This window comes from Pinus tabuliformis, chromosome 8 (assembly GCF_031772625.1).
Source record: "Pinus tabuliformis cultivar Carrire ecotype Pingquan chromosome 8, CPIR1, whole genome shotgun sequence".
NCBI lineage: Eukaryota > Viridiplantae > Streptophyta > Pinopsida > Pinales > Pinaceae > Pinus > Pinus tabuliformis.
Genome location: NC_142294.1, coordinates 1,156,243,312 through 1,156,269,886, shown reverse-complemented (window position 1 = coordinate 1,156,269,886; position 26,575 = coordinate 1,156,243,312). Strand labels below are relative to the sequence as shown.

At 39.2% G+C, this 26,575-nt stretch overlaps 2 protein-coding genes across 3 annotated transcripts in view; both read left to right on the top strand.

Moving 5' to 3' along the window:
• Window positions 1–26,575, top strand: part of CPA (Subunits of heterodimeric actin filament capping protein Capz superfamily) — a 226,474-nt gene that overhangs the window by 155,474 nt on the left and 44,425 nt on the right. For both annotated transcript variants that reach the window (XM_089373418.1, XM_089373417.1), the window contains exons 6-7: window positions 2,677–2,755; window positions 2,949–3,026. In XM_089373418.1, coding sequence (XP_089229544.1) covers window positions 2,677–2,755; window positions 2,949–3,026 — 157 coding nt within the window. The remainder of the gene's footprint in view (window positions 1–2,676; window positions 2,756–2,948; window positions 3,027–26,575) is intronic.
• On the top strand, window positions 21,784–22,597 carry LOC149239438 (uncharacterized). The gene is made up of 2 exons (XM_089373419.1): window positions 21,784–21,915; window positions 22,025–22,597. The coding sequence occupies exon 2, from the start codon at window positions 22,050–22,052 to the stop codon at window positions 22,452–22,454; it is 405 nt and encodes a 134-aa protein (XP_089229545.1). The 5' UTR covers window positions 21,784–21,915; window positions 22,025–22,049; the 3' UTR covers window positions 22,455–22,597.

Genomic DNA, 26,575 nt, shown 5'->3' with positions numbered 1-26,575 from the left:
CAACTTCACAAGAGGCCATACTAGCAACAATATATTCGGCCTCGACGGTGCTCAAAGCAACCGATTTCTGCTTCTTGCTCATCCAGGATATCGAAGCAAAACCTAGTGAGAAGCAACATCCCGATGTGCTCTTATGATCCACCACACTGCCAGCCCAGTCAACATCAGAATAACCATGGAGCCTCAAATTTTCGGTAGTGTATCTCAGTCCATAGGTGATTGTGCCCCGGAGATATCTCAAGAGATTCTTGGCAGCGATCCAATGTATGTGATGAGGCTCGACCATAAATTGACTCAATCTATTCATTGCAAAGCATATGTCCGGACGAGAGTTCACGAAGAACATCAGGGCCCCCACGAGTTGATGATACTTAGAAGGATTTCTCAAATCAGGCCCAACATCACTTCCGCATAACTTCTTGAAGTTAAGTTCCATTAGAGTAGTCATGGACTTGCAATCCACCATCCCAAATCTTTCAAGTAGCTTCACAATGTATTTTCCTTGGGATATCTTGACAAAATATGATGCCACCGTGTCATTCTTTGTCATCTTGATATTATGAAGCTGTCCCCTCAGATTGATGGATTGATTTACGTTATTAATGGTATACAATCCAATGATGACATCATAGATAGCTTTAGCAGTCTTATGTTCAGCAATATAGGGAATCAAATGATCCCTAACAGAATCCAATAAAATGCTTCTTGCCAAAGTATCATCTTCATGAAACTTCTCCTTTCCTGCTTGATCAGATGGTTCAATAACTTTACCTGTGACAATTCCCAAGACTTTGTTCCTTTCAAGAATGATTTCAACCCTTGCCTTCCAAGCCCTGTAGTTAGTGGCTCCTTCAAGCTTGCTTTCAGTCTTCATGAAGGAAGAATTCATGATGAAGATTATTGATCACAATAGAAGACAAAACCCCAAAAACTTTTCAATACCTTCAACTGCCCTTCAAGGGTTCTTCAAGTGCTCTTCAAGATGACCTCTCTACTTTTTTTCTTCACCAAAGCTCTGATACCATGTTGAAATTCTAGTGTAGCTAGGACAATATTTTTTTACAATTAGTAACTACTATTGATGCAACGAGTTCCTTTATATTTTAATCAACAAGTAGCTATACATGAAAAACTTCAACCATTAATTCTTCAACAAGAGCAGTAAATAGAGATCGCAGTAGACAATGAACAATAGACAATAAACACGAGACAGGACACACCAAGATTAGGCTCAGAGCCAGGGCAAACCCACAAGTGGAAAACCCAAAATTCTTTCCTTATGAGAGAGAGATTCTGTCCATCAATAGTACATCAGAATGTTCTAACAAATCCAAATTAGTCAACAATGAAATACCAATCAAAGTCTGCCCATAGAATGAGAGATAATCCACTTCTGTCCAGTGAATGAGGTCTGCACAAATAGGCTGAAACTTAGGCCTGTAGTCACTGAAGTGTGATGCCAAAAATAGCACTGTAGTCACCACAGAAATGTCAACAAACTGTCTGAAAAACTCGGCCCAATAATTGCAGCCAAAACCCTCGGTCAACTTCAGGTCAACATCACATCAAAGGAGCGAAGTTATAGTCAGCAAAATTCAAGGTTCTTCTGAAGTCTTCAGCCTCCAAACATGAACAGAACAGAACTTAATTTGATGCCAAAAACATCCAAGTCAACTGTAGTCAATGAGCCTTGAAAGAGATAGAAATTGTAGCCAAAAAAAGAATCCCTTATCCTCTTCGCACGTGTGGATAAGCTCTGAAGTAGTAGACCAAACTTGTGTCGTGATGATGGACGAAATGAGTGCCGATGAACTTATATATATATGTATGAGTCATGTTTGAACTAATTAGCCCTAATGAGGCTGACATGAAGACCTTCTTAGAGCTGACTTGTAGGTGACCAAAAATTAATTTCTTCTTCATGTTTGCAATGAAAAATGGCGACCTTAGCTACATTATTCTTCAACACTTTAGACATCTCATCCTGCAAATCAATTTAATGAGCTTTTTTCATTTCACTTGTTTTTGAGGAATCTATTCATTATACCTTCCCTAAAGTCCTAATGCCTATCTGAGCTGATAAATAATGCTACTCCTATGCTTTGTTCTTGAAGGCATACCATGGCAATCTGGGCATAAACATCTTATTTTCCAAATCAATTTTAGTAATTCTTTTGAATTTCATATGATTTTGGGGAATCCATTGCTAACTGCTGCTGTTGTAGTGTTCCCTATTTTTGAACAGCCTGTTTAAAGTTTCCTTTGTATGGCTTGGCAAGATTTACTGTAATCGGGGCAGGGTGCTGTTACAAATTTCAAATCATTTATAATACATTCTCTTTTATGATTTGGTGTTTCTTCTGTAGATTCAAACAGTCGTAAGGCCTTACTGAGTATTATGCATCCTTGCAAAAATAGAACTTATTCAAAGAAAAATGCTATTCAGGTTACACCATGAGTGGTGTTAATTCACACAATTTATTATTTTCAGATTAATGGCAATATATAATTGTCACTTTGTTGCAAAATTTCTCAATTTTGTAATGATTATTTTGACTTTTTGTTATTCAGTGAAAGCTCATTGCATTTTGGGAATTTTGAATTGTCATTAATCTCATGGAATGGATATTGAGCATTATCCTGTGTTTTTTCAACTTTGTGCTCTTTCATTTGCAGCAATGGATGCTGGCGTTCAGTTTGGAAAATCGAATTTAAGGATAATTTGCAAACAGTGGAGTTAAGTGGAAAAATCGGGGTATGTATGATAGCCGACTGTGCAGTTTTCAATGCCGGTGAAACCAAAATTGGGAACTGTTTTGCTGTTGGATTACATTTTCCAAGTGTTGTGCTTTTAACATCTTTGAAGCCTATTGAGAAACCAGGTAGTACTAAAGCCCCTGATGACAGTATGATGTTGTTTTGCAATGATTTTTATTGTTTTGTTGCAGGTGATTGCTCATTATTTTGAGGAAGGGAATGTGCAATTGGACACATGTTTTGAATGCAAGGACTCTACTGTATTGCAGGTGCTTCATGAAATTAATTGGTTTGAGTGTAGATTTCATATTCAGATTCCTCTTTTCTTTGGTCTCTAAGAAAGAGTATATATTTTCTGATATGTAAAGGTAGTACATTTAGCTGGTCTTGAACTTTCATTAGATGCTTAATGATCTCGTCATAAACCATTTTCCTTGAGGCAGAATGTATGTTTTACTTATAGGTTGCATTATGGATTAAAACCTTAAAGAAATAATGGAGGAGAAAGGGGCATTTACAGAGGCATGTGGTCATATGTGATTGTTTGACTGATATTTCATGTTCATGTTGTGTAATTCATAGCTGATACTGCAAAAATTGAATATTAGCTTCTCCAACAAAACTATCATATTTATAGCAAATACCTTACATAGCATTAATTGTCAGATTTAGAATATGAAAGGTGTGGGGGCTGTTACTTCTCGGTTTCTCACATGATGTGAAAGTCCCAAACCATATGTGAGAGACCCCAAGGATGTCTTAAATAAGCTACCCACTGTCACCTTGGTAGCCGTATTTTTCTCTTTTTAATCTAGCTCCTCTCTAGCTGAAGGGGAAGTCCCCAAGGTAGTCTAGAATCTAAGTCCAAGATATTCTGAAATAATAAGGGATGAAAGGACTTAGGGAAAACCTGATTCAGGGTTTGATAATGACACAAAGATTTTAGATCTGCACTTCAAATTAATTGGCCTATTTGAAAGGTACAAAACAGCAAGACAATCAAGGCTAAGTATAAAATCCAGTGTAAATAAAAGGTGCAGTCTAACTATTAGAAGTTTTTGCCTTTTTCACCGGAATTGAGTGATACAATTTTTGGCAAGATTGTGAATTTTAGTTGTTTTAAATGTGTTTTTGAATGCGAAACTGTTTTCAGCGCCCTGAAAAACCTTGAGGGCACTCAAATTCTGCAGATTGTACAGCTTAAACTTACGATTCCAAGAGATTCCTGGTGGATTTTGGGCAAAATTGACAAGAAAAGATGCCTGGATGTAATGTCCCCAAATTTTGGATTACTAGGCGAGGTGGTTAGGAGGGTTTTATAGAGTTTGTGTCAGCCTGGTCATAAGTGCAAGATTACTCCATTGGTGGGCCTAGAGGGTTTTAGAGGAGTTTTATGGGTCCGACTGGGATTGCTTACCATATTTCATCATCGAGATCAGTTCCGCACTGTTTGCTCTTGGTTCTGTTGCGTTCCAACGATTTCCATAAAATGGCATTAATAACAGGCATATTTTAACTATTTATGCTTAAGGTGTTGTTTCAGGCTGATTACTTGGAGAAACACCTTAGTGTAATAGCTTGTTGTGTTGAAGAATCTAGGGCAACTATAGTTAATGAGATTCTTCTAGGCATGATAACTATTTGTGAGTTTTTTTTTCAATTTTTCTTCTTATTCCAATCTTCACTTATTATTATTAGAGTGTGTCTTCGTTAGTTCATCAAATAGCTACCAAAACAAATAGACAAGAACAGAAGATGTTGGCATCTTGCTAGGGCCAAAATCTCTCCCTTTTGGAGAGGAAAACCCACACAAAATTCTTCTTATAGAGATTTCAATTGACGAATACCAAGATCGTGACCCTTGACCTACTAGGCTCAAGTGATTTCAATACATAATCATAAGGTGGGTTGGTAAGAGCCTCGTTGCTTTCCTCATTATAAATATTAAAGATTGGGCCTTCATCAAAAGGAGAGTCAAAGATTGGGCTTTCATTAAAAGGAGAGTCAATCACTTCCATCTTTATGCAAGGGAAAGTAACAATTCTCCTTCCCAAGGGTATCAATGGGTATGCCATCATAAATAGTGCCCGAGGGGAAGGGAAGACCAATCCCATCCTCATCCTCCTTGTTGGTGTCATAAATGGGAGCACAATCAAATTGAGAACCAACAATTTCCCATTTCTCCCTTTCAATGTCATTTTTGAAGGGGCTAATGGGGTCATATCTCTCAAGGTTTTGAAAAGAGGATTCATCGGGAGCAATATCCTTGAGAAAGGTAGGGTTGGTCTCAATAAATTTATCCTTCCCAACACAGGTGTCCTCAAAATCATCCTACCCGTCTTGCAGTCCCCAAGAGGACTCATCTTCCGGCTTATCACCGAGGTCCTTGAGGTCATCTTCATCTTGGTTGGTTGACAAGCATGACCTCTCTTCTTCTCTCCTGTTGAAGAACACTGGCTAAGGTATTTGTTACATGATTCTGGTAGTATGCTTCTAAGAGGAGAGCATTAGTAGGGTTCTCTTTATATTCACATTTCATCTTATGAAGCTTCACTTCTTCATCATATAAGCAAGAGAAAACTTCATTAGAATTATATTCCCTTACTACCTCCCTGCATGACCTACTATATTCATCCATTCTTTCTTGCGTGATTTGGAAGCTTGCGGGGTCCAACTCTTCGTCATCCTTAGAGGAGGTATTCCTATTGTTATTGATGAGGTTATCCAAAATATTCACAACACAAGTTATGTGAGCAAGGTCACGGAGATGACTAGGATCCTCTTCATAAGCACGCCTTATTATGTCAAGTTGTACTTCTTGCAGCCTATAAAACCTGAGCATGAATTCCATATCCAAGTTCTCCAACATATCTTGAAAGGATTCTTCATATTCCATCACTTTCCTTTGAAGCTCTTGAATCTTTTGTTTATTGAGCTTTTCAAATATAGGACCGAGAGAAATCTCCATCTTCTACGATTTTGCATATTAAGATTATAATGGAGTCGCCAGGGTGAATTGAGGTGCCTTAATAAATGCTTGCTTCAACCTACAAGCAATAAATTTAATGCTCAATGAAGAACTAGGGCTTCGTTCTTCTTGTAGAGCCACCAATAATGATATGTCGGTATGTTGTATGGGGAACAAAACACACACTTCATGTCCCCGACAACGACGCTAGAAATGTTACCACTCAAACTAGTAGGGGACCTAAAGGGGTTCCTAAGATGGCAACTGCTAGGTTAAGGGTAACCGTGGATGCTTAGTCCACTGTCACCACAGCTAAGTCTCCCTGCTCTTTATAGACTTTCACCGATGGGAGGAGTCTCGGTAGTGTAGGGATCACTTGTAAAGTAATGTCAATGGATAGGTGAGAAGTGACCTTGAAAAACCCTTTCCCAAGGATGGAGTGAAGAATGGAACTCACTTGCTCTTTAAGAAAGGGACTTGGTCCACTAGGGGTGAGGGGTGAGCACTGAGGATTGGAGTGTTGAGGGAGAAAGGATAGGCTTATAAACGAGGTTCTCAATCCCTATAATCCTTGGGAAACTTGGCCCAGGTTTGGGGATGGAATGCAACAACCAATGATATTCCTATCCTGGACAAGGTGAGGGGAAACGACCAAACAAGAATGCTTACTTCAAAAGGGTGAATTGATCCTATTGAGGTCTAGCTTTGGGGATTCCTAGACAAAATTCAATCCTAGAGCTAGGGCTTGGGATTCTTGGAGATTCCACTGTTAGAATTGCCTCAAATTTGGAGGAGAAGGAGGAGACCCACCAGTGCAGTAGGCTATAAGAGATCGAAGTTTTTCCTTGGGCCAATCCTCAGGAAATTGATGCCCTAGGTGACCTAATGGGGCTAGACTTGGGGAAAAAGGAGAAATGGTAAAAAGAGGGTTAAAATGATCACCCCTTTAAGGGATTAGTGCCTAATTCACTTGGGGATATGGAGTCAAGGATGGTAACGAGTAAGAACTTAGTTTCTTGATCAACGAGGCCCAGAAATTCAACTTCATCCAATGTTGAGAGAAAGAAAAGAAAAGTGACCTTCAAGCTTTTATACTTCAAAGAAAATGATGCAAGCTTATCGAGACAAATAATCTCTAGGACATTTCATTCACATAACATTGGCCAATACATTAAATTAGCTAAAACATGCTCAATTCCACATTTCGATTCTGTAGCAACTAGCCCTAATTTTAGCAATATGTAGCAACAAGAATAATAACATCAAAATTCACTTACAATGTTATAGAGTATATCCAACAAGCATTTCGTTCACAAGACAAAGCTCCAAGACGAGATAAATAGCCCAAAATCCATACATCAAAATTCATCCATCTCAAGAAAATATCCTCAAAGGAAAAAAATGCGAAGCTATCTATGATTATAGAGATCCCAAGTCAAGTGATGATACAAATGAATGTGTCTAACATCAATATATAGCCTCCTAAGGAGTTCAAATTAGCCTATGGGCCTACATTAGCCCCTAATGATAAAATAATGTGCAAATAAAACCCCTATTGATGACAAGCCCACCAAACTAGCTCATAGATGCAAAAACAAGCCTCATAAGGGGCCAAATAATGATATATGCATGTCGTAGGGCCCTTTAAAGGCTCACTAATACCTTGAAGTGCCATATTGAGGAATAAATTCCTCAGAATATGATGGGCAAGGGGTGGCTCCTTGTTGTCCAAGTAATAGCCCTGTGGTGCTCCCATTGGGTATGAGGGCACATAGATGACCCCATGGGTCTCCATATGAATCAGAGATCGTCTGCAAGGGTCCAAGTGGTGGAATGGATGCTTGCATGACATTGTACAAGTCCCGGGACACTTGTCAAGCGTATGGGGCTCCTGTGGGGGCTTGTTGGGCATAATGTACCAAGCATATCATCATCATCCCAAAAGTGGATCGCTAGTAATCTCTGAGCATCCATGAAGATTTGTGGAGTGTTGTTTGCTGCTGTGGAGGCCCATGGCTTTCCATGCACACCCTACATGTGCCAATGTAGACCTCTGGGGGTTAGGATCCCATATAGGGAAACCAAACCCAAATGGAAACCACCTGTAATCTTGCATAAGATCCAATGCGTCCCCTAGGCTTCCAGTACAACCAGTCATTAAAATAATTGGGTAAAAAGTTACAAATCATTCGTAACAATGTGGGCACTTCATAATGGCATGCCCTTCTGTAGTGGGCTTTGGCATGTGCTAGTGTCTCCAAGCTCCAAAGGAGGTTAGCCATGTACCTTATTAGGTGGTTTTAGCCCTTAAAGGGGATAGTATGTCCAAGGTACATCCCTCTAATGGGGGTGGCAAGTGACAAATAAGTGGAATGGAATAGGGAATGAGAGGAGCAATCCTGGGCCACATAGTGAGGCATAGGGGTAGCTAGATAAGGGGAAGCCCACACCTGGGTATGTAATGTATAGGAGGGAGCAATCGTGGTACATGAGGTGCCCCGACCTTGATTTTTCCACCTTTCTTCATATACCTTTTTCCTTTTATGAATTTTCTTTAATTCTGCTTGGGGCTGAAAGGACAAGAGCATGATGTGTAAGATATAGCAGTGATTACCCCCTTTTAGGTAGGGCGGTTCATTGCCCTTCAGGGGTTGGGCCAATCATAGGTTCCTGAATGATAAAGGAGGCTCATCTAGGGCCTATGGAATCAGGGTGATGGCCAATGATTGGGGTAGAGCTCATGTAATGGATTTTGCCCACGAGCTAATTATTTTTGTCTTGACTTTTTTTTTGCATTTTGTGGTACAATTTCCTGTTAAATTTGGCCAGTTATGCTTTTCACTTTTCTTTTAATTGCTTCAGCGTTCGCGACATCATTCTAGGCCTGACCCAAGGTGGGGGCAAGGGGATAGGATCGCTAGCCCTATGTGGACCCAGAATGGGAATGTGGACTCAGGTGGGAGAAAAGATGAATGGGGGTATAGTGAGTGGAAAAGGAGTAATATGTGTGGATAAAGGAGCGAGACCACGCACCCAAAGTCGGGTTTTCCCAAGTAGTACCACCATAGAACCAAATGGGCAATAAAGGAGATCCTGCGGAACTAAGATCCAAGGGTAATAACCAAAAGAGATCAAGGGGACAGGAGCACAAACTAAGCCCACTCTTTCCACCAAATCCCCCAACAATCCATTCGCAGAAGTATCCATTATAAGTAAACCGAATACTCAATTACCAAATGAAAAGATATACCTTTAGATTCGGGAGGCCCACCTTCAAACATACGATCAATACAGGTGGGTGAGGGACCACATGGCTGGCTCAGGCGGTAGAGAAATGGCACAATGAGCTAGTAGTTGGCATCAAGGGGCTACTGGCTATCGACTGAGGCTCATCATGGAGAAAAATTTCTCCTGGGTATATCACTCACAAAGTGGTGGGTAACAGGGCAATAATATGTAGCTCTTAAGATTTTGTGGGCTGTTGTGTTCGCAACATAATGTCCGCCACAAAATCCTATATGAAACTTAGAAAGAAGTCTCTTTGCCTCAACTTCATCTACACATCTAAGTATTACCCCCTCGGATTTGCCCATCCAAGATCATCTTGCATAATGCAATACGTTGTTGCTTTTAACCTCAAGGTTCTCCTCTTATGATCAACTAATTGGCTAGGACATGAAAGATTTTGCAAATAATAAATAATGTCACTATATCACTCAAGTTCTCCTAAATTTTGAAGCTCAAGTGAAGTTGAGGCCTTTAATGAATCATTTTGTCAAATCATACCAAAATCCTTCTTATTCGTCAATTGGAATCTCTATAAGAACAACTTTTTGTGCGGGTTTTCCTCTCCAAGATGGAGAGGTTTTAGACCTGGCAGAAAGCCAAATATCTTGTGTTCTTGTCTCTTTGTTTTTGGTAGTAGTTTGATGAAGGCAATCAACATCCAAAGGATCTGGAAGATTTGATTAGGAAATCTCCCAGAAAGATATGAAGACTCTAATGGAAGTCTGAAAAGATGAAGACCCTTGACAACAGATATCTTTGGGAGATGTGTCAACATGTATGCAGGGTGTTGATACCTACAAGAAGATGTCACTAGAAAAGGCCATCACCAAAAAGGTAATATGTGATTTGTTTTTGGTTTTTGACCTCTTGGAGAAAGTCTGGGTATGTGTGCAGGGCCAAGGTAAGGAGAGTTGTGAAGGATGTCACAACTATGTACCTTGTGATCTAGAGCAATCACCGTTGAAGGAAAAGTGAAGATAGATGGCCCTATGAAGGAAGCCCCAGATGTAAACCCAAGGAGGATACTTTCCGAGAAAGAAGGAATGACATGATGCAAGAAAGTGATGGATGGCTGAAACCTACATATGAAGAAATTGATGACATTGAGTTCTTGGATCATCAGTCAACTAGAAGACCCTATAATGTACTGATGATAGAGTCCCTGTTTAAGCGGGAGCTCTGGAAAGTTCCTATGAGTAAAGGAACATGAGTAAGTTTCTGAGTAAAGAGAAACTTGGAACTCATTCTTGGTTAAGAGGTAGAGTTAGACATGACATTCTTGTCTTCAGTTTGGAAGAAAGAATGGAGGATTATGTAATCATCTGGCATTCGACACTCTTTGAGGATGTGGTAGGGCATCCAAGACAAGAGTGGGCAAGAGGATCGATATTGTTGAGGGCTGGGAACCCAAGATGAGAATAGTCCTAGTAGGGCATACTCGGAGAATACCTGGGTGGGTATGACCCTAAGAGAGACAATAATGATGTGTGTCTATCAGTTATTGGTCTCGCCAACATTGAGTGCTTTGATCTAAGTGAGAGATAGAGCAGTTAGTCAAGGCCTTGCTATATGAAAACAATGTTGGTTGAAATGGTGCTATAACAGATGGATTGCAAATCCGATTCTTCTTGTGAGAAATTCTTTAGATTGAGAATGACCAAGTACCATTATGAAAGCCTCCCTAGTTAAGAGGGAGTGTTGAAGAAAGTGTAACTAGGTTTGCTCTTCATAATGATTTGATCTTTGTAAATGATGTAATAAAAGAAAATCAATTTATTTTGTATGCCTTGTTGCATGGGTTTCCTGAGCAAGAAGTGTCATTAAGTCAAAGACTTCTTCTTGATGTCTTTAGGATTTATTAATATGTCAAAGAGTCAAGTCATGTATGAAGGAGCTCCTCATGAGCCTATGTAAAATATATTCAAGCCTAGAGCAACCCTCCAAGACCAAGATCAATCCTCCAAGAGCAAGCACAACGAAGTTTGCAAGCAAAAAGACAAGGAGATCACCATGTCGGCTTCAAAATTGAATTAAATGTATAAAAGATAGTCATGTCGGCTCAAGGAAATAGACACAACGTTTCACTTGACAAGTCGACTTATTTTTTAGGACAAACCACTATAAATATGTGGCTAGGGTATCCGCAAAACACAAGTACAAAACTCACATTCTCCTCTAAAATTTTGGATGGGTATGAGGTGCAGGAAGAAGATCTTGGTTGGGTACAGGATCTTGGAAAGCCTCATCAACCTTGGTGATGATCACAGTGAAGAAAGATGATAGTCCTCTCCTCCTCGGTGGTGTACATCTCAGCGAAAGGAAGCACAATCATTATCTTTCAGTGGTGAAGATCTCCAGAATCCTACAGGAGCACTAATAGTCTCGGCATGATTAAAAGTCTCGGAGGATATCACAGTAAAGGGTTCGGATCTGTCTCTAGTAACCTCCGCATACTCTCTAAGCACTGCTATAGTCTCGACATACTAATAATGAAGAGAATCTAAGTGGTATCTCTATAGCAGTCTCGACATAATGAGAAGAAGCCTTAATGACAGTGACAAGGATCATCATAGTCTCGACATACATTCCTGGCATGCTCATAGTCAATGTGATGATGATCTTAGCAAGAGTACAGTGATGATCTAAGTATAGATGGAGATATGGTGAAATAGTCATCATGGTGATTGTCATAATGAAGCTCTCGGTGCATTGATAAAAGCATAGAATCAAGGTCACAGTGAAGACCTCAATGAAGACAAGAGACCTCGTTGACATGGTGAAGAAGCAGTAATGAAGATCTCAGTGATGCAGTAGTGATGGCCTCAATGGTGCAACAATGAGGATGATCTCAGCAGTGATAGAGAAGAGGATTGGTATCTTGGTCTTGGAGTGGCATAGCAGGTCAAGGGTCATGGTCTTGGTATTCGTCAATTGGAATCTCTATAAGAAGAATTTTTTGTGCGGGTTTTCCTCTCCAAGAGGGAGAGGTTTTGGCCTTGGCAGAAAGCCAAATATCTTGTGTTCTTGTCTCTTTGTTTTTGGTAGCAGTTTGATGAAGTAAACACACACACTAATAATGAAAAGAAGATCAAGCTAAGATAAATTGTAAAAACACTTCACAAATTGTTATCATGTTAAGAAGAATCTCTTTAATTATGTTTGCCCTAGATTCTTCAACACATAGCAAGATCCTCCTAGCAACCACTAATCAGTCTCTCTGCCCCAGGAATGAACAAGTCATCAACATACAACACAAGAATGAGCGGATCATCCCCTACAACAATGTAGTATAGGTTCGGATCCACATTATGCTTCGTGAAACCCATCTGCTGCAAGTAAGTATCAATCCTCGAATAGCAAGCTCTCGGAGCTTGCTTAAGTCCATAGAGTGCTTGCCTCAACTGACATACATGGGTCTCCCGCCCAAGTACCTCAAAGCCCTGTGGCTGCTAAACATACACCTCCTCCTCTATAACTCCGTTAAGAAATGCAGTCTTCACATCCATCTGATGGATCTGCCAACCCATTTCTGCAACAATAGAAATAAGGGACCGGATAGAAGTGTACTGAGCTACGGGAGCAAAGGTCTCATTATAGTGAATTGCCTCTATTTGTGAGAACCCTCTAGCCACAAACCTCGCCTTGAACTTCTCAATGCTGCCATTTGCAGCATGCTTGATCTTGTAAAGCCACCTGGAAGTCACAACTGACTTGCCCTCAGGCCTGGGCACCACTTCCCAAACATTGTTCTTAATGATAGAGGCATACTCCTCCACCATAGCCTATCTCCATAGCTCTTGGCTGGCAGCCTCCTCATAGCTAGTAGGCTCAGAGTCAACAATGCTGGTAGGCTTGGCTACATAGCTGAAAAACCGCTCAGGTGACACACTCTCCCTGTTCACCCTCTTTATAGGACCAATGAACTCCGCTTCCTTCAAGGTGTCTTGAAGCCACTTGGGCCTCCTCTTGCCTGAAGAAGCTTCCCCTAGGGAACCTCATCCTTTGCCCCCCAGTCTGGTGAACGTGAAGGTCTTCCAACTGACCCTGGTGTGCCTGTACCAACACTTGTCCTCGAAGAACTTGTACTGGCACTTGTGGCTGTGTCAGCTGAAGTTCCATGTGAACTCTGTACCAGTGGAATCCCTAAAGAAGTGCTCGGTGAACTTGCCACTAGTGCCCCAGATGTCACTGACACTGAAGTACCTCCTGTACCAGTTGATCCAGAACCCTGAGGTCTTGCTCCTTGTATTTGACCTCCCTGCTGAGAAGTCTGTGACTCTCTCTCATCATACTCCCGTGATCTCCTATAGGCCCTCTCCTTGAACTTCACATCCCTCCTAATCACCACTCTCTGTTTAGAAGGAATGAAGATTCGATAGGCCTTCGAAGTCTCGCTATAACCCATAAAGATACCCTTCTCTTCCATGGGTTCTAGCTTCATCCTTTGCTCCTTGGGGATATAAGAATATGTGAGACATCCAAAGATATGAAGATGTCCCACATGAGGCTTCTCTCCAATGAAAGCCTCCTCTGGAGTCATATTCCCCAATACCCTGTGAGGACTCCTGTTTTGAAGATAAACAACAGTATTGCAGGCCTCAACCCACAAAAACAAAGGCAACCCCTGATCATGAATCATCGGTCTAGCAACCCCAACAATAGCTCTATTCTTCCTTCCAGAAACCCCATGAATCATCAGTCTAGCAACCCCTGATCATGAATCATCGGTCTAGCAACCCCAACAATAGCTCTATTCTTCCTTCCAGACACCCCATTCTGCTGGGGGTTGTAAGGAACAGTGAACTCTCTCCTAATGCCCTCCTATGCACAGAAGTCAGAAAAACCACCATCAGTGTACTCACCACCATTGTCTGACCTCAAGACCCGAATTATCCTACCTGTCTGCTCTTCGATAAGAGTTTTGAAATCTTTAAAGCGATTGAAGACCTCACCCTTGGTCTTCAGGAAATATATCTAAGTCCTAGATTAGTCATCAATGAATATAACATAATACTCATAACCACCCATAGACAAATGAGACATACAACCACTAACATCAGTATGAATCAAGTCTAGTATACCTGTAGATCTGCTGTCGCTCGCTGGGAATGGTAACTTGGTGTACTTTCCCAAAGCACACCCTCTGCAGACCTCATAATGCTTGACACTGAAATCAGGAATTCCAGCAGTGATCTCCCTCAGTACTCTCAAAGCTCCATGATGCATATGCGCCAGCCTCCGGTGCCATAATTCGCACAAGTCTCTATTGCTGGTGGTACTAGTTTGAGTGCTACCAGATGTGCTACTCACTAATGCTCCTGCCGACTGAAAATGGAATCTGTATAGTTTCCTAGAGCGGACTCCAATCACTTTGCCCAAAGTGATGGAAGCTCCCCTGGGATGCATCAATACCCGCACTCCTGAGAAAGTGATGTCAAACCCCTTCTCCTCCATAGCAGACATTGAAATCAAGTTCTTCTTCATCCCCAGAACATACAAAACATCCATGGCTTGCAAAGGAGGCAAAGACTCCCTCTCAAAGGTCACAACCCCCACACCAACAACTCTCACAATGCGGTCATCTCCTAGTACAATATCAATATCAAGTGCCCTCTTTGCAAGCTCTGAAAAGAACTCCCGTGCACCTGTCATATGGCGGGAAGCCTCGCTGTCTATGTACCACACATCGGATGATGTACTCCTACTAGATGTAGAAGTAATAAATGCAAAGTCCTGGTCAAACTGTGAAGCAAATTGCTCCACCTCTGCTGAAGTTGCAGTACCCTTCTTCCCCTTGTTCTTCCTCTTAGGACACGTAGCAGCATAGTGTCCCATCTTCTGACATGCCCAACATTTGACTTTGGACATATCCATGTCTTTCTTCTTCTTCTTCTCCTTTCCCTTAGCCCCATCTGATGAGGCCCCTTTCTTGGCCTTCTCTTTGTTCTTCCCCCTGGCTGTCAAGGCTACATCCTCCTCATCTGCTATCTTCGCCCCCACCACTGCCAATCTTCCTTATCTCATGCTGCACACAATCATCCCAGAATCTGCCCCAATTGGGAAGATTCTCCCTAGAGGTAACATCATCTCCAAAGACCTCCCAAGACTTAGGAGGTCCCGCTACAACTATGCTGACTAACTCTGTGGGTGCAACCGCCTCACCAATAACAGTGAAATCATCGCGTATCTGTTTGACCCTGCCAAGATAATGAACTACACTTTCAACGTTTGTCATCCTGATGTTCTTCAATTGTTCTTTGAGCACCATCTTCCTGCTCTCATTGTTACTCTGATAGAGAGTGGTTAGAGCTGTCCACATCTGATATGCATATGTGTTTCCTCTCACCTGACGAACCACATGATCGTTCAGACTGCCCATCAAAATCCTTTTTTCCTTTGCATTACTGTTTGTGAATTCAGCAAGTTCATCTACAGTGGTAGGAGGTACAACCACTTGCCGCTCTATGTCCCAAACTGTTGCCTTCTAAAACAATGTTTGAATTTTGTCCTTCCAAATGGCATAGTTGGATGTCCCATCCAGTCTGTCCTCTATCCTTAAGAACATGGCCATGACTGCTGTCCAAAATTTACAAAACCAAGAAAATGGAGAAATGAACTTTCCAGCGCACCTTGCTATTCCAAAAGTTCAGTTTGTGTGAAATTTCACCTTACTGTCCCAAAATATCAATTTGCTGTCCAAACCACTGCTTGCTGTCCCAAACTACTGCCTGTTGTTCAAACTGCAATTTTCAACCTATAGCTCTGATACCATGTTGAAATTTGATGACTAAAAGAAGGTTTCCTGCAATGCCAACGCGGTTTTAATTTTACCTTATCATTCCCATTGAGTTAAATGCCCTTTCCCATAAAAATATATTCAACATATAGAATTCTAGAAATGAAATTTTCAGATTAAAACACATGGGACTGTCAGCACATGCTGAAAATAAATATGGGCATAACCAGACCAACACAACACACAAAAATACACATAGATTTTTGGTCAACTTAGACCCATGCAAAACCCCTTCAATCTTTTCTGGGAAAACCTGTTAGAGAGCTCTTCAAATTTATTTATATTTCAAGTTCAGGAAAAATACATTTGCAGACAAAACAAAACAACAAAATACAACTTATCTCTTCATCCCAAAACTCCTTGAAAACCGTGCCCACTTTGCCTCAATTTCCATGCCCACTTGAAGCTGAAAATATGTACTGTATGGATATGACTGTACAATTTTTTTTTCAAATATATATATATATATATATATATATATATTTGTCAAAAACTTCTCTTGAACGGCGTGCATCTCACAACATCCACAGTGACTATACCTCAAACCTGAGCATAAATAGCAGAGGCAGAATATCTTGGTAAAGGAGAGCGAGGGTCTAAGTCTAATCAAGGTTTGAAATCTGCATTAGAAAATCCGAATTTGTGGTGTTATCTCAGAGCTTTAAAATTCCAGAAGTATATGCACTTGTGGAGGAACCAAATTTATATTTTGAATATCACATAAGGACCAACATCAGTGCGAATTTGTTTAGAGACATTATAAGCTTATCTTGCAACCTCAGTCACCCTGGAAAGGAGTCAAGCCTCCCTCAAAGTTCTGAAGTATAAGTATACATTAGTAAGGCTAAATATTAGTCAACGTCACCTTCAAGAAGAGCCGAAGATTTGAGCACATAATGAACTCAAGGCCAAACAAAATTGAGGCAGTCTTAAGAACATTTGAAAAGGTTGCAATTTAAAAGTCGTTCTATGACAAATAATCCAAAGTAAAAAACTGCAGTCCAGTCAACAATCAAATTAAAGTTGTATAAAAGTTATTGCAAGAGACTGAACCAAATTATTTAAAAGGCATTGTAAGTTACAATCACCACAGATGTTAAGGAATAGAAAAAGGACCAAATCACTAAGGATCTGTTACCTAGCTACAGTCACTATATTTGAAGAAATTGGAATCCCTGACGTACATGTACATATTGGAAAGGGAAAGTTACATCAAAGAAAGCCGACTATTAAAGTAAGGATCACAAGAACTATTTCTGTAAGGACAGTCCATCTCTCTTGGCAAAACATATATCCATTCCCTTGAAAGACAGTAAGATCTAATTCATAAATCCTAGACTACAATAGTGATGAAGAAATTGATGTCTTGCTCCAGCATGTAAGAAAAGGTCATGAAGATTTCACCAACGGTTAAGTAAGTATTATCTTATTCTTTATGCCTCTAATCTCTAACAATATGTCTTCAGTTAAGCAAGGAGAACAATAAATTCAACAGAAAACAAAGGTATGTAATTCTTGAGATTAAAGTATCATTTGTTAAAAGGGGTTTAGCATAAAATGCTTTAGGTTTTGATGTTCTTAGAATTGGCTTGAAGATTGTTAATATTTATAATTATAAACCCTAGATAGATCATATATAGTTTTGTTTTTAACTCATGATATCTAGGGCCTATAAGTAGTGTCCCTAGAGCAAATAAAAATTTGTACTCAAAACCCCTAGAAATCCATTCAAGGCAATCGAAACCCTAGTTAGACATTATGTTATTGTACATGTATATTTTGTTTGTGCTTGTCAATAAATATTGCAGGGATATATTTAAGAAAAGAAAAGATGGTACAAATTGACTCATATAGATCATGATGATGCTAAGAGGGAGTCCTTCAATAAGGAAACCCTACAAAGTTTGTAAAAGGATCAACTCCAGGTATGACTAAAACCATGAGAACTTCTTATGTTGAAATCTATTACTAACTTTCTTATGTTTAGGTTTTTGAATCATAGAGATTCTTATTAGGGTGATTAATCATAGATTGAATCTACCCTCATTATACTATCATTTGTTAATTTTTGTGAAACCCTAACCTTTAGGGTTCATTGTAAAACCCTAGCCTCTTGATGGTAAGGGTATGTTAATAATGTTGAAACCCTAGTCTTCTTAGGACTAGTGATAAAGTCTAGAACCTATAATGAAAACTCTATCCTTTTGATGTTTTGGGTTTGGTATTGTAATGACAAAACCCTAGTCTTTTAGGGATTGTTGTTATTGTCCAAGTTATAAACCTAAACCCTAAATCTTTAAGATTTTGATAAGTGAGGGTTTGTTGTTAATAAATCAAAACCCTAAATTTAGGGGTTAGTGAATTAGGGTTTATGTGCAAAACCCTTGTAATAGCTAAAATGAAGCCCTAGGAATAAAACCCTAGACCTTTATTCTTCCGCATAATTAAAACCCTAGCTTGAATAAAATTGTGGTATATAAAGCTTTGTTGTATTAGGGTTCACCTAAGTAAATATTGATATGAGTTTCTAGTATATGATGATGAAACCTTAGATGTATATTGGATTGTTATTTGATTGAGTTGTTGATATCTAAGGCTTTGCGTCTCGAAGATGGAGTCTAGGGTTTATGACAAAACCCTAGCTAGAAGTTGAAGTCTAGTACGTAAAAGTTGTGTCTCTTGTCAATTATGAACCTAACTAGGTATTTGATGTCTAAAGTCTAAATGCTTTGATGCTTCCATTATAATGACATGATTTTGATCGATTACATACTTCCATATATTTGTATTTGGTTGTACTTTCTATTAAGGTTTTGCAGGTACACGATCTTCAAGATGTTGAAGATGTTCATAATTGAAGATGTTCATGATGAAGGAAGCTACAAGAATGATGATGATCAAGATGACCTTGATGCCATGAGAAAGAATGAAGCATTAAAAGGTGGAAGTTTCTCTGATGTTATAAAAGAATGAAGCTATTGATCTCCCCAAGTTAAGAGGGATCCTGGATAGAAGAAAAAGATCTCCCCAGTTGAGAGGGAGGACATATTATGACAGTTATAGTGAATACCTTGAAGAAAGAGTGAAACCAAAAATTGAATGAAAGTACTAGAGATGAATCTGCAAAAGATTTAAAGAAGTACTGAAACTATTTGGTGTTGCTAAAGAAAGAGAAGAAGAAAAATTCCGACAAATTGTATAACTTCGCGACAATATAAGTAGCATCAGGATGATTAAGGACCCACAAAGTTTGTGTTTACTTATATATATAGTTGAAAGTTGATTACTAATTAGGGTTGTGTTTGTATAGGTAAATCTCTCCATAAGAAGGTTGGACATTTTGGAAGCATGCTTGGACAAATGAATATCTCTGATTTAGTTTATAGGGAGATATGAAGCATCTTGTGGCAACAAGATGCTTAGGAGGATATCTAGCCGGCCTATGTGTTGATGTCTAGATCAGTGTTGTTAAAATCACGATATTATTGCGATTTTATCGTTTTAGCGTGATTTTTTCATGAAAATGAGAATATCGCGAGTAGTACTCGCCTTTTTTTCTAAAATTTATATGTGATTTTTCCGAAAAAATTGCGTTTCTTTCGGAATTTATCGTGGAGGGTTGGGGCAGCGCGGTTTTGTAAGCAAAAACACGAGTTTCTTTTATTTCATTTGGACAGCAGAGTGCGCGCAGGGCTGTGGAGACTTGGAGAGTTGGAGAGGCTTGGAGATTTTGCCTTTTTGGAGCTAAATCAACTACGTGGAGGAGAAAATCAAAGAGTGTGCTAAGGAGGAGACCGATTATCTCCATAAAAACGGTATGGGCACCAATTTTTTTTTGTTTTCATTGTTTTGAAACTTTGTTTTTGTTTTTTTTCAATGTTTTTGGTTGGGTTTGGAATGGGGTTTTTGACATTTGTCCAATGTAATTTTTTTTTAGTTTTTTTGGTTGGGTTTGGAATGGGGTTTTTGACATTTGTCCAATGTATTGTTTTTTTAGTTTTTTTGGTTGGGTTTGGAATGGGGTTTCTTAAAATGTATGTAATTTTTTTTAGTTTTTGTACAATGTAAAAATTAAAATACTAAATTGTAAGTTTGTAACTTGTAAATACTAAATTGTAATCCTTATTTTCCCATAGGTTCACAACTTCACCGAAACACAATTCAAGTTTTCAACTTCAAAGTTCAAAATCAAACATGCCAAGGAAATTGGATCCTTTCTGGGAATATGCTGAACCTGATGCTCTGAATGATAGACTAAACTTGACTTGCAAGTTGTGTGGGCACCATATGTCCGGGGGGGTGTACAGATTGAAGTATCACCTTGCAAAAATACCTGGATTTGATGTAGGGCCTTGCAAAAATACAAATCCTGAACTCATCCAAAGAGCCATGAAAGCATTGGAAACTTTAGACTAGAATAGAGAGGCCAAAGAAGAAGTGAAGAGGCAACTAAAAAAGTCAGCTGAAGCAAGTGGCACTGGTTCTACTGCAGCATCAACCAATTTGGTAGCTGCCACATCATTTTTTGTTCCTCGAACCACACCTGGTTCACAGCCATCTATCAGTTCAATGCTAAAAAGAACTGAGAAAGAACAAGCTGACAAGTTGCTGGCAAAATTTCTCATGTGGAGTGATATTCCTTTTAGCATTGTAAGGAATAATCCATTTTTCCAACCTGCTATTGATGCTATTGCAATTGTTGGCCCAGGGTACAAAATCCCTTCTTATCATGATTTCATAGGCCGGATTCTTCAAAATGAAAAGCTTGACTACACCCAAAGATTGGAGGATTTTAGGGCATCATGGGCACAAACAGGATGCACTGTTATGTCAGATGGTTGGACTGACCAAAAGGGGAGAACCCTTATAAACTTATTGGTTAGTTGTTCCAAGGGGACTATGTTTATCAAATCTATTGATGCATCTGCACAAATCAAAGATGCAAGAACTTTATGTGTTTTGCTAGATGTGTTTATTTTGAAGGTGGGTGCAAAAAATGTTGTCCAAGTCATAACGAACTATGCTGCAAATTATGTCGCTGTTGACAGGATGCTTATGGACAGGCATCCTACTTTATTTTGGACACCTTGTGCTGCACACTGTATTGATTTGATGTTGGAGGACATAGGGAAAATTCCCTTTGTCAAAGATATTGTTGAGTCATCCAAAAGCATTACAAAATTTATATATAACCATACATCTGTGCTTTAGCTTGATGAGAAGGTTCACCAACAACAAAGAGTTAGTGCGCCCTGCCATTACATGGTTTGCCACCAGTTTCATATCTCTTCAATCCCTCTTGAATTCTATGTGGGATGTGAAGAGAATGTTTCTTTCAGAGGAGTGGCGTGCTTTGCCAATGAGCCGCAAACCAGAAGGAGAGGCTATATGCAGACTAGTTTCATACCAGGATGACTTCTGGGCGGGAGTGTAGGAGGTGTGCGCCGTTATTGAACCTTTGGTAAAGGTTCTTCGGTTAGTTGATGGTGAGAAGCCCACAATGGGCTATTTGTATGAGGCCATGGACAGGGCCAAAAAAGCCATTCAGGCCTACTATGATGATAAGGGAGATGATGGGTTTCAGAGACAACTCCTCCTATGAGGAGTGATTGATGAGCGATGGAACAACACACTCCATCGTCCCATTCATGCTGTTGGGCTTTTCCTGAACCCCGCATTTTCTTACGCATGTGGGTTTGTATTTGATGCTGAGATCATGGATGGATTCTTATCTTGTGTCCAGAAGATGGTGCGATCTCAAGCAGAGCGTATAGAGATCTCTAAAGAAATTGAGACATATAGGATGGCAGGTGGCACATTTGGCTTTGACATGGCTGTGACTGATAGGACGATTAAAATGCGAGGTATTTTTTAGTTTGTAACTTTGTTTCAAATTTCATTGTCTCTTCAAATTCCATTTTTTTCTTATGTTTATTTAAAATTTTATTTGTATTTTTGTTGTAGATGCATGGTGAAGAATGTATGGTGCCAGGGTACCCCTTCTGCAAAAGCTTGCTGTTCGCATCCTCAACCAAACATGTAGCTCCTCAGGATGTGAGCGCAACTGGAGTGTATTTGAAAAAATACACAACAAGAAGCGCAACAGGTTAACACTTAAACATTTAAAATATTGCAAATTTCCAAATAAATTTTTGAATTCATTAAACAATATTTTTTTTATAATTATTAATTATTATTTCATGATCTTTGTACAGGTTGGAGTCCCAGTGACTTAATGACATGGTCTACGTCTACTACAATCTTCGATTGTGGGTGAGGCAACTTGAGAGGACACCTGATATGGAGGCCATCTCATTGGATGGGATTGACACCACTGTTGCATGGAGGGTTGAGGCCGAGAGGCCTCTCATGGAGTCTGCTGATGATTGGTTAGTGCAGGATGTAGTGGAGGGGGAGGAGGAGGAGGAGGAGGAGGAACAGGAGGAGGAGGTGACACCACCTGCCCGAGCTACCCCTGCCACCAGTAGAGGACGTGGTCTACCTCCTATAGCTCCTACTTCTAGTTCTTTAGCTTCTAGAGCACAACAGACTCCACTGCCAACTCCACCAGCACTAGCATCTACATCTAGAGGGAAAGGGAAAGCTGTGGCATTTTCTCGCAAGAGGGGCAGAGGAAATCAATAGTATTAGACTTTAGTTATTTTGTTCATTTTATTGTATATGACATTATGACTCATGAGATACATTATTATATTTTTTGTTGATATTTTGAGGCTGAGTTGGGACTCAAGAGTCAGGACTTACTATTCAGGACATGATTCACTGTTATGTGTGATTTTAGCACTATAAATGATATTAAACATCTTATATATTAGTTATTTTATCATATTTATGTGTCAATGTATTTATTTTATGTTGTAGATGGTTTAGATATTAAAAAAATTGAAAAGAAAATGAAAAAAATGATTATTTTTGTACCAAAAGATTTTTTCCCGATAATTACTATTTTTTTTTGATTTTTTCCTTGCACCGATATTATCCCGATAACGATTAATGCAACACTGGTCTAGATCGCAAAGTAGGGAGGGTGGCGTTGGTCATGGAGCTTCGACCTTGGATACACACCTAGATCCCTGGGTTGGTGGTAGAGCTTAAAAGCCTGATGGTACCTAGAGTGGCTAAAGCTTGAGTCCCCTTAGTGCCACCTGATTAGAGTACCCTGGTTAGGTATCTAATCTGTAGCGTTGCATGTGCTAAAACTCGTCGTAGTTAATATCATTTTGAGATATTCCATGTACCTCCCTATGTGTATGTTATTATGAATGCCCCCTAGTTATGAATGTAACTAGTGTCCGTCTTCATAATTGTATTTGAGTCATGAAAAGAAAAATTATTTATAAAAGGAAATTTTATTAACTTTTTAAAGCACAGGTTTCATGCTTGGGTCAATGGTAGGTCACAACACCCATTCAATGCTCTAGGAATTTAGTGTAAGTCAAAGTTAAATTTATTATAGAAGAAACCCTTCTTGGGTTCATGGTGTCAATCAAAGAAATCTATTTTTTCATGTCAAACCCTCCATCCATCAAAGTCGGCCTCAAATCGGTTCCAACTTCATCTTCTATAAGTTAGCCTCTACTATTATTCATGTCGGCTCAATATACAAGCAAAAACAACTATAAATACCCAAGTGAACTCGACTAAATGGAAATGAAGATAAGGAGTTCGGATGCATTACAAAACAACAAAGTTATTCAGATCATCTATAGGACCAAAGTATTGGGTGACTATAGGACTAGGTTACTATTGCAGGTCAAAGATCTCTATTGCAGGCTGAAGTTACTACTACAGGACTAGGTTACTATTGAAGGTCAAAGATCTCTATTGTAGGCTGAAATTACTATTACAGGACGATGTCACTATTGCAGGATAAAATTGTTGTAGAATAAAGATTGAATTACATGAGGATTGTATTCATATTTGTTCAACTTGATGGATGGAGGGGTAAAGTCTGTGTTAAAGGTCTTTGTTGTCTTGCTTTGATAGGAATCTACTAAGGAAGAGTTTAACTGGGTTTTCCCCTCCTTAGGGGTTTTTCCCTGGTTGGGTGCCTACATCGGTGTCTCTTTGTTTTTATGGTTTTGGTAGCTGTATGATGAATAAAGAAATAATAAATATAAGAAGAAGAAAAATAATTTAATTAAGAAATCACAAGCATCTATCAAAAGTAAAGAGAAATCAATCTTGTCCTAGATTTCTCAACATCCAGGACCAAGTCAAAGGCAAATTATTGTCAAACTGCTGCATTTTCGATCAAACTTTAGAACTTCGCTTACTGCAACAGAATTCGGTCTTTATTGCAGGCCTGTACCTCTTCAACCTTCTTGCAACACTGTCTTTTTTGCACGTGTGGGTGATGTTAGGGCACACTAAGTTCTTCTTCTTCCTTCGCTAGAATTGATCTCTTCTTCTAGGTAATGAGGCTTTCAAACTTGATCCAAATTTCGCCTTCTTTCAATATATCTGCAATTCGGTCTTGTAGCAACAAAATGTGCCCTAATTCCTTCTCACGTGTGGGAGAATGTAACTCAATTCCTCTTCTTCATTGGTTTTAGACTTCGTTTCTTATTTCTTGAGTGAGCTTGATGGATGATCTTCAAGTGTGGTCGAGTGACACATATATATATAGTTGTTCATGGAGGACGAATAACCCTAAACAGCGCTGACTTCTTCTCTTGTAGGCCGACTTGATCTTCGAGGGATACATTGACACATTTGACTAAAAAATAATTCTTTTCACATGATACAAAATGCCCAATAGGGTCTAATGAATTTGACAAAGACTCTTTTGACTTTCTTGACTCTTCTAACACACCCTAGAAGCACACAATGGGTGCTTGACCTAGAACAATATAACTTAGAGCATGAAACCTTATGCTTTATAAATGACAATAATATTTTTCTCTCTCGTACATCAAATATATAAAATCAATAATACATGAGATATTATGACCGAACCTAATTACACATTTCAGCACTCCTTCTTAACTAGGGAGGTATTCATATTACATAGATGGTACATGGACATTCTCATACTAAAGATTTCTCATAAGAAGAGTCAGATTTGTAAGCCATCTTATAACCTATCTTTTCAACTTATATCAGTGCATCTCATATTATCAACCAACAATGTCATATAGCAAGGCCTTGGCTAACAATTCTATTTCTACACTAGATTAGAGCACAATGCTAGGGAGACTATGATTTATAGACACCTCATCATTGTCTCTCAAGGCACATATCTCATCCGGATGTTCACAAGGTATGTCCTTTTAGGATCATTCCCTTCTTGGATTTACACATCCTCAAGGAATCTCCTCTTCGACTAGTCTTGCCTATTGGATGCCCTACCTCATCCTCAAAGAGTATCGGTTCTCGAGATTACTTCTATCCTCAAGAAGTATTTGTCTCAGATGCTTACCCAATCCTCCATTCTTTCTTCATGATGTGAAGACAAGAATGATGTGTCTATCTCTCCCTCTTACCTGGGAGGATCTACTCATTCCTTTACATGAAAGGAATATACCCAAGCTTCCTCTTAACTAGGGACTTGTTTTTCAATATATCTGTCTATTCTTCCGTGGAAATCAAGGTACTATCAGCGGCTTGTAGGGCTCCTCTTTCTTCATCATCATGTCATAAATAAACTTCAACTTCTACATCACGAAGCCATCTTCTTCCATAACTTCTCTGTAGGGCTTCGACCATCTTTCTCATCACTTTCCTTCAACGAAACATATTGTTGAACCAATTAATGCTAATCATGTCATCCTTTTTTTTCATCGGGAAGTGACCTTCTTTGTCATCATTTGGCTATCCTTCATACTGCTACCTCTTCCAAGTCATGTTCCTTTCAGAATCATCCATCCAAATTTATGTATACTAGTTGTAGGTGAATTTTACAACATTTTGTTGGTAGCCCTATTCCAGTCCAACCAAATGCCTATTTTCAAAGATCAAAAGTGAACTTCAAAAATAGAATTACTTCTTCATGATGGCCCTTTGTCATAACATCCGTTTCTGCAACATCAACATCTTATACAAATCCATCTCCAAGACATTTATTACCAAGGTTCTCCTACTATACCTATTAGAGTCTTCATAGCTTCTTCATGGAGATGTCATAGCTAATTCTTCTAATTGTGATCATATGTTGATTAATCATCTTATCTAAGTAGTAGTCGACACATCTTCACAAACTCTCCTTTTAACTTCTTCAGATATTGCTTTCTCAGGATATCTATACATAGCTTCTTTTGCATAGGAACAATTGTTTCCCCCTACCTCATATTCTTCATGAGGTCATATGATGTTGATTCTATCATGTCATAATGTAGAAGAGTTCAAGGCATATTGTTTTTATGCCTTCATGTGTCATTCGTAAGAAAGAGTTCGTTCTTCTTTGTACTCATGAGATAGAGTATTCTAACCATTCTATATGCAACTAAGTAATGACATGAATTTATCTATCTATTAAAAGTTACCAAATACATGCATACCTTTTCCTTCATGTGGTCATCTAGACTTCCTTTCCCTTGCTCGAAGATGGAAAAATACTTCAATTATCATGCTGCACATTTTTGTCATCACCTTTATCCTTCCAAACTGTGGATCCCACACTAGGTGGAATGTAAACCATCTATGTAACACTTGCTTCTTCCGAGTAGGGGCGAACCATTTTCAGCAAGGATTCTGATGGAGGATCTTTGATGATCCTTATTCTGCAAATGTTTCTTTCTAATGAG